The 9,620-nt window shown below is 41.0% G+C and overlaps 1 protein-coding gene across 2 annotated transcripts in view; it reads left to right on the top strand.

Moving 5' to 3' along the window:
• The window catches only part of prss12 (serine protease 12), a 31,266-nt gene extending 22,521 nt beyond the window's left edge, over window positions 1–8,745 (top strand). For both annotated transcript variants that reach the window (XM_053619677.1, XM_053619678.1), the window contains exons 12-13: window positions 3,168–3,457; window positions 8,423–8,745. In XM_053619677.1, the coding sequence (XP_053475652.1) occupies window positions 3,168–3,457; window positions 8,423–8,727 (595 nt within the window). In that variant the 3' untranslated portion in view covers window positions 8,728–8,745. The remainder of the gene's footprint in view (window positions 1–3,167; window positions 3,458–8,422) is intronic.
• Window positions 8,746–9,620: the final 875 nt, after the last annotated feature.

Consider the following 9,620-nt stretch of genomic DNA (forward strand, 5'->3'; position numbering starts at 1 on the left):
TCCGCCCCCCGGGACCGCCTCTTCCTGGATGTTTTTCGCACCGTTCTGGGTGTTAAACTCTAAGGAATGTTGTGCGTGAAAATCCCAGGACATTTCTGAAAAACTCATGCCATGAGTCTGGGATCACATTGTTTCTCCATTCTGGTGTTTGTTGTGAACCTTCACACTGAACTTCGCACTTGACCTTCATCCCTATGTTTCGATGCGCTGCGCTGCGCTGCTGCCACGTGATTGGCTGAAAGGATCACTGAAAGCACGAACGTTCCTAATAAAGTGGCCGGCGAGTGTCTATATATATACATACAGATATATATATCTATATATACGCAGAAACGCAGTGGAACGGCTTTGAACTCTCTGTCACACACATTTTGATGTGTAGAAGGAAATTCGCCGTGCCTTTTCTTCCACCGTGATGGGAAACAGGTCCTGAATTTCCACAGAGCTGTGAGTAATGCGTTCGTCCCAGACGCCCCACAGAGAGAGACGGGGAACCTATCCAACGGCCCTTGCAAAATATGAGCCATGACATCAGAGTGCGACTGTGGTTCACTCACGCACACACACACACACACACACACACACACACACACTTACGAACGTACATTAATAGATAGCAGTTATTACCTTGTGCAACAATGTGCCAGGAGTCTTCTGTCACTTCAGGCTGTAGAAGCTGCGGAGACTAAAATAGGTCGCTTATTTCAGTTTGTAGAGTGTGACATTACAGAGGCACGCGTACACACACACTCACACACACAAATACAAACAAACAGCAGACTGTTTTTATGCCCCAGGCCATTCCATTCCATAATGCTGGCCAAGTATAATGAAATTCCAGCGCTCTGATTAGTACTATAATTACCGGCTGAGGAAATTCTGGTTCCCTTATTATTATTATTATTATTTTTATTATTATTATAAGCTCTACTGGACACTAATGATGCCGATCGGAGCTATAACGAGCCAATGATCGGCCACGTATTCTGTATATTCTCAAGATTAAAAGGAGCCATGGCATGATTTTTCTTTGGAGTTTTCCTAATGTTTGGGAGTGGAATGTATCTGTTTGTGCACGTATAAGCTCCGCAACGTTCCCAGAACTCATATTATGACCCCTTTAATACGAGTTGTAGTAGGTGAGAGCGATATTTGGGTCATTTTGTACAAAGGATATCATAAGCTACGATTGATGCTGCATGTTGCACTGAACTTAACGCAATGACTGCAAGAAGAAGAAGAAGAAGAAGAAAAAAAATCGCAAACGTCGTTTAAACCCAAGATATTTTAGTGTTTGTTAGAGGTTCAAAATTGGCTCGTGTAAAATTTCGCCATGAATACATACCAATTTTTTACATTTATATATATTAATATATATATACTTATATACTTGCGTCAGTTAAGCTACTTCATCTAATCTCAGTGTCGTTTTGAATTCCGTTTTTTTTTTTTTGCGTTCTGCTAGTTTATGGAATTAAATTGGTTAAAGTATTGGACGTAACTTTTCACGGACTAAAATATACAACGAGACCTGGACTCAGTGGGAAAAAATTTTTACGTGACCTACAAATCAACAGCGTTCTTAGTTAACAGTTTTCTAAGCTTCGTTTCCGCCAATCACGGTGTACGAAACCTCTCGTGTGGGCGGGGCTTAAAAGCGATTTACTGTCATTGGCTAGTGAGATTCGGATCGAGAGTTCGAGTGTCGAGCCGAGGAGGAGGATGAGGATGAGGATGATGATGACGACGACGACGACGCTCCGTGCCGCTCCTGAGAGCTCATCTCGAAAAAAATAGTCGTACGAGATTACCCAGTCCTCAAATATTAATTACAAACTAATATACCGATGAAGAAAGGAAGTGAATTCCACTACAAAGTACAAACACTATAATTATACAGAGAACCGCATCCAGAACGCTCTCCAAAACTCCAAAAGTCTCTACTTCCAGGTCAGGGATCTGTCCATCCAAATCTCACTAGCCAATGAGAGTAAGTCGTTGTTAAGCCCCGCCCACACGAGTTCAGCAAAAAACGAAGCTTCGAAAACAAAGCACACTAATAAGTTAATAAAGGACGCTGTTTATTTGAAGACCGTGTCAAATTGTTGCCGCTGAGTTCACCGTTTTTACTTTGAGACTGTTTTTTTTCCTTCTTTCTCGTTGTATATTTGTGTTCGTTTCTGGAAAAGTTAACGTCCAGTACGTTCAAAATGTGGAAAAGATTCCAAAAATTGTTTCGCCTTTCACGTTCTTAACACTTGACATTGATCTTCTTGCTAGTTCATGCTAGTTTTGGTGGAAACTGAGCTACAGGGTTTTTTTTTGTTTTGTTTTTGTGACGGTACAAAGCTGATGTTATATTGCCCTCTTCGGAACGCCGTGAACCATTCGAGGAATGCCGTCCTGATCCGCCGCTGGCACCGTGAGGAAGTGGCCTGGCATTCCGAAGGAGGCAGCGTCGTGTCCGTAAATGGCTCACGGTGTAACGTGACACTGCGCCGCTTGTCTGGCAGAGGACGTTCGCTTCCGCTGTCCAGCGACACTTTTAGCCATTCGCGATCACACATGCACACAGTTCGGAAAAAAAAAAAAAAAAACGCCCACGGATTAAATGTACCGCGGAGAGTATATCATCCACATGCCTTACGCACAAGTTAAAACCTGGGTTGTTAGAGAAGCTTAACAGCTAGACATTTATAACCTTCCTGGCACGACCTGATTTCTTAACAATGCCTTTACTTTTAAGTTTATAGCCTGAGACTCGATTTACACACGATATGCTGCTATATACAGAGAAAGTTAAAGTAAGGCCTGTGGAAAAAGTGAGACAGGCCGAAGTTTATATCGTGTAAGGTGTTGGGTTCGGCGCAAGAAGACGACTTCCTCTGTATCTCTGCTTTCACTGCGTATCCAGCGTTGGGTGACTGGAACTTCCTGAGGGAATGATTCGCGTCATTTGAGTCGCATGCCAGCTCCAGGAGGTCATTCGAGTGGCACGTTGACAGTTTTAACCTATATGTGTGTGTGTTTTTCTCCAGTTCTCTCTATGTGATCTGTATTCAGAGTCGACGTAAAAGATGATTTCATGCAGAAATCAGTGTTCCAGTGTGACCTGAGACGTAACTCGTCAGAAAAAAAAAAACCTTCGGTTTCTTTCTTCCTGTCAGGTACGGTAACAGCACCAGTACGTATAAAGTACGCGTCGGCGATTATCACACCCTCGTTCCCGAAGAACACGAGGACGAATACGGCGTGGACACACTCGTCCTGCATCCTCGCTATCGTCCGCAGAGCAACGACTACGATCTCGCTCTGGCGCGCCTGACCCAGCACGGAGGTCACAGCGGGGAGTGCGTGCGCCAGAATCACGCCGTACTTCCTGCGTGCTTGCCGGAATGGAGGGAAAAAGCGCCGAAGGACTTGACTAAGTGTTACATTACTGGCTGGGGAGACACGGGTGAGAGATACACCGACGATTATTACTACGTGATATAATATACTCTTAATAAATATGGTGCGGATCAAAAGGCTGAGTCTAGTAAACCTATTTTTTTTAATATTATTCGTATTATCATCATCAAAAATGAAATAATCACAAGAATATATTATTCCTTACTTGGCATAAGTTAACATTGCGTATTAGGTTATTAAAAATTACCTCAGAAATGTCTATAGCTAGTCCGTAGCTAGACTGATTCAAGTCAGGTACGTTTTATTAAAAGTATACATCAATCATTTTTCTATTACATGTGATATATGACTTTATTAGTCATTTTAAACATAATTTAAAAAAAAAAAAATATTCAAACGATACAACAGATTAGTAAATCCACGAGAATCTGCGTCACGATAAACAAAATTTTTCAACAAATTCACATTTTTTATCACGTAATGATAAAACATCGTATACTGTGTATTAGAATAAATCGCAATATTAAAATATTGTCATAGAAAGGAAACAATAGCAGGATGGAAAAAAGACAACATCTACCTTAACGTTCTGTTCAAATTCAATATAGTGTAAAGAAATAAAGCATTGTTTAAACCATAATCTAATAAGGTGCTTAGCATAAGCTAATCCAATTCAAATTCAAACAGCTTTACAGAACTCCAGAAGCGGATTTAGATCCCTGTTGAACAAATCCGAGGTGACACTGGTGAGGAAAATCTCCCTGAGGCAACATGAGGAAGAAACATCTGAGGCGAACGTTCCAGCTAACGTCCTAGCGTGTAGCTGTTAAGCTTTTTACACAGACGATGTAAAGACAGAGTGACATTAAAAAGGTTCTAAATACCAACATTTTCCTCAGATGTGTTGAGAAATGACTAAGAAAATGCTCCGTTTGGCTAAAATTGCATTATAATTACACTTAGCATAACCGCTAACTGAACCTCCATGGATTCTGCCATGTTGATAAACATCAAGTATTGAGGTTGTTTATATGGAAATTATTTGTTTACACAAAGCGAATACGAGCTTATTTTAGTCAGAGACCTCTATGTGTGTGTGTGTGTGTGTGTGTGTGTGTGGGAGCAGGCCAGCGGGTATGAGATGTGATGGGACTGTAAGAAAGCAGAACTGACAGGGTTTGAGAACAGTTTGACAGAATCATTTCACACTGTAGATTGAGTTTGTGTGTCTCGCTACACACACTCGAACACAATAATCTCTCCTTTATGTAACAGCGGCCGCCATCTTTCTCCTTCTCGCGTCTCACGCCAACCGTTTCCTAAAACAACAGGTGTATGATGTCTTACTTTTGAGTTTAGTTATTAAGTACACGTAGGTTAGCATTTAACCTGTAGTAAATACTGAAACAGCAATACTTCTCTGCTGAAAAAACAAAACAAAACAAACAATAGAAAGCCTCAGAGAAGTTGTAATGGTTGTAATGGTTATAATGGGAATTGTATTGGTTTTAACAGAAATTGTAATAGTCCCTGTGGGTCTCTATTGGTAATTTGTTAAGCTGCCTTGGAATGTTATGTCTAGTGGATACCATTAAGGACTGGTAATGGTAATGGTGTTAACGTTTAGCTGATGGTTTGTAACAGGGTTTGTAGTGGAAACCATTAGAATTTCTGTTATGGTTTCTATTTGTTAATAGAAAATACTTTATAGTTATTTTCTTAAGTAAAATAAATAGCTTTGTTTGTTTGTTTGTTTGTTTTTACCTCAGAACGATAATGTCTTAGCATTAAAGATGTATTTGTAATTCATTTCGAACATAAATGTAATGTCGAGAAAAGTATTGGCCCCCTATTTCTTCTGTTGTTCGTAATCATTCATTCATGTTCAGTACCCGCCGGCCAGCTCCTTCTACAAAATAACATAAAATATGTATGTAGAGTATGTTTTAAGTAAACGTTTCATTCATTTAGGCAAATGAAGAGTCCTATATGAATAGTCTTTTCCTATTATTAAAATACTTCTTCCTAGTTTAACACCAAACACTCTAAGAAATTTTACCTATAAATAAATCAGAGTCCGATTCTTGGTAATCGTGACTTGTTTATATATATCTATATATATAAAACATTTAAAAAAAAAATAAAACTCTCTCAGATTGGAACTATTTAAATAAACTAAAAAATACCAACAACTCCTTATCCAATTACAAACACGACTTCAGCCAAGCCCCAAGTCAGAACTAATAATAAATATCATTTTATTGTATGTTGAAATCATTTTTTTTTTGTCAACTTACAAACTCACTTGGGGGTAACAGGAAATTTTCAAATCTGCACACAGCTTGTTTTTGCAACTTCTGAGTGAGAAACAAATCATCCAGAATTACGACATGCATCTTGATATCACCCCTGATACCCGTGCCTTCAGAGCGTTAAGCGACAGAGTTCTCCAAAACCCATATCGCCCGTGTGCAAAAATAACTGTCCCCCTACCAAATCAATTAAATAAATAAAAAAGTAATTTAGTTTGATAATTAGATCGTCTGATAATTAGCTGATCTGAAACAGACTTAATTGCAGACTTAATTTTTGAATCTAAACTTCTGTTGAAATGCTCAGCACAACCTTTTTACAATTACAGCAGGGAAATTCCAAATAACATGACAAAAACAAGATGTATCAGTTATATTAGACCTGTAAAGCTGTCAGCTTTCTAACACTCTTAGCCAGCACCACTGAACCACGGTGAGAACCTTTATGGCGATTCTTCCCTGGGTACAGCCATGACTCATTCAGGAAGTCATATTTTCCGGCACTGTGAAAGATGTCGGAATACGTCAGTGTTGTAAGCCGATCAGCGGTGTGTAGATTAGACTACGAGTCAATCGAAACACATGGAGATATTATCCTTGTTAATACATCGATCAGCCATAACATTAAAACCTTCCTTGGACCACTTTTGGTAGGTACTAACACCCCGCAAGACCTGCTGTTTGGGAGATGCTCCGACCCGGTCACAATTTGGCCCTTGTTAAAGTCGCTCGGATCCTTACGCTTGCCCATTTTTCCTGCTTCCAACACGTCAACTTCGAGAAATGACTGTTCACTTACTGCCCAATAAATATATCCCACCGCTTCGACACGCGCGCGCCGCTGTAACGAGATAATCAACGGTATGTACGTCACCCACGTCAGTGGTTTTAATGTTATGGCTGATCGGTGTATATTTAATGCGACAGTTCAGCTTAGTCTGCTAGCCGACGTGACAAGATTCATCGGCGGCTTTGGACCAATCAGGACGGAGAATTCAAGAGCACTGTGGTAGAAATAGAATGAAACAGATGTGATGGAGCAGCAATAACCATTAAGTCATCAGACGAAAACGCTTTTAAGGTAGTACATGGACATGGATAGAGAGAGAGAGAGAGATTGAGCAATACCCTAAACAAATACAGATATAGGCAGGATCATTCAGAACAGAAGATGGATATGTAAGAAAGAAAGAAACCAGACACATATGTTAATTACAGCAGCTGGGCTTAGGTATGCTCACACACACATACGTACACATTTGTCCAGCTGTTGGTTTGAAGGGAATTCAAAGAGAAATAAAAACAGTACAGTAACTGATACTTACAGATAAAGAGCGTGACTCGGTTGTGTGTCAGACTCGCTATGAATTTTTGCCGTGGGATTATAAGATGCACGTCAGCCACCTGATCATCACCCACATCTGTGCTATACATCCTCACAGCACTGTCCAGTTGGTAATGTCCATGTTCTGCCGTGAATACCGTTCCTGATTTATGAGCAGTTAGGAAGAAGGTCAGCTGGATCGAATTGTCGCTAGAGTGCATTCCTTTCAATTCGGAGAAAACGTAACGCGTGCTCGAGTTTCTCCGTAGTCCTGTCTCAACACCTAGTGAGCTGCGTTTTTCCCCAGATATGTGAAAAACGGGCGGAATGGACATTAAAATAGGACGTTTCGAGACGTTCCTAGTTTGTGTTTAATTACCTCAGGCATACGTGGGGAGGGTGTAATCGTACGCTCCAGTCACGATCCGATTCAGTTCGATTCTCAGAATATTCTGGACAAAACCGGAACGGAGAAAATTTATGACTGAAAAGACTCCTTTTTTTTTTTTTTTTTTACCTCTGAATCATAAATATTGCAAAACAAATTTCATACGAATCGAGGTTTAATAATCAGTCCCTCCTGGATTTAATCGACGAGCGCGAAATCAAGCAAACTCCGCACTTTTCCGAAATTACCGCAGATTTTCCGCAGATTTGGGCCGAGACGCGTCATCACGACGCGCATTCAGCTAAAGCCCTCTTCGATTCACGTGCGTCGAACGTGAGTACAGCAAAAAGGTCTCATTTACCAATAAACATTGAAAGACAAGTTCATGCAGTTGCTAATTTGTCAATTCAAGTAGCTCTGCAAGTTGCATCGCTAATTTTGAACAAAAAAAAAAAAAAACGCAGCAAAATCGAGCGTTTTTGGCCGCAACAATCACAAAAAGCTCCACGAAATCCTGTACGGACTGAGCAGTGCGGTGGATCCTCCCTGTCACACCACCTCGTAGCTGCGTGCTAGCTAGCTATGAAAGTTAGTTAGTTAGTTAGTTAGTCGATCTAAGGAGTTCTTTCTCCTCCTGATGACAACGCCTGGGATCCTTTACTCCCCCGGATGCAAATCCTATGCGGACCGAATATCGTAAACAAAATGCACTACAGGTTCGCTATATCTTAAAATGAAATAAATAAAGGTGTAAATTCTCCTACAATTTTCATCGAATAAACAAAGTCTCTAACCTGGAAAACCACCGCAGTCAGGGTTCCGAGTTTATGACCTTTAGAATCGGAACAAAAAAGACATTTTATTGTAAATAAAATCACTAGAGTGCTTTTAGACATTTGAAATCGTTTATGTTATATTAGCACATATGGGTTGTTCTGTTATATTGACTGTCTGTCTGTCTGTCTGTCTTTCTGTCTGTTCCTTCAGGACGGGCGTACTCGAAAACCCTGCAGCAGGCCGCCATCACGGTCCTGGGCAAGCGCCATTGCGAGCGTCACTATGGCAACCGGCTGACCAGCCGCATGCTGTGCGCTGGCTCGGCCCTCAGTGGTCACCATGTGGACAGTTGCCGTGGCGACAGCGGTGGCCCATTGGTGTGCGAGAGAGGTGGCAGCTGGACCGTCTACGGTGTCACGTCCTGGGGTCACGCGTGCCGACTGCAAGACTCTCCGGGCGTGTACACCAAAGTGTCCGCCTTCATGCCCTGGATCACGAAGGTCACTAGCCAATAGGAGACGAGGTCCACGCAAAAAAAAGCACAAGAGGCGTCAATACTGGTTTAAGACGGTCAGTAAGGGTAATTATGAATTAGAACGAGAGGACGACTTTGTTACAGTCTGTAATCACGGAACGTCACGAGCCGTTGTATTGAAAACGATATGATAACTACGCTGGCTCACATTTTACCCATCTTTTTCTTTCTTTTTTTTTTTCCCTCCTATCGTTTAATTCTAGCACTTGAAAGTAAAGGGGTTTGGTTAAAGGGACCACTATGTACAGTACGTACACAGGGAACTATGAAATATGAAATATACATAAGACTAGTTAGTTCATGTACATACATGTTACACATTACAGCTGGCAGTCTGAAAGTACTTTCTATCTATTGTGGGATTTAATCGCCCGGCCGTTGCTAAGAAACGGACAGCGTCGCTGTAGTGCCGACTTCGTTAATTCCTCCCTGGAAAGATGACATCATTTGGAGCGTGATGAGCCAAGCACCGAGATCCGACGCATCTTAAGTGGGGAGAAATGTATTTCCACGAGTAAGGGCTCGCACAAGCTTATAAAGAAAATCCTCAGTGAGCGCAAACGTATTAAACGGATCGATACCTGACCAATCGGATTTGAGAATTACAATATAATGCCGTTGGAACTTTAGAGTCTAGCTAAAAAAAAAACAACCAAAGAATTGTAGCTATAATAACATAAGGAAATAAATAAATAATGCAACGTAATCCTGAACGTCTCGGCTATCAGCTTGACGCATTTAAGATGCACACAGCATTAAGACAGATTTAGCAGACCTGTGTCGTGTCCCATATTCATGGCCAGGTTCACAATCAAAACGTTACTTAACAAAAGAAAAAACAAACCAACGATTTTAGTAATACACTTTGAATTT

Source organism: Ictalurus furcatus, chromosome 29 (assembly GCF_023375685.1).
Source record: "Ictalurus furcatus strain D&B chromosome 29, Billie_1.0, whole genome shotgun sequence".
NCBI lineage: Eukaryota > Metazoa > Chordata > Actinopteri > Siluriformes > Ictaluridae > Ictalurus > Ictalurus furcatus.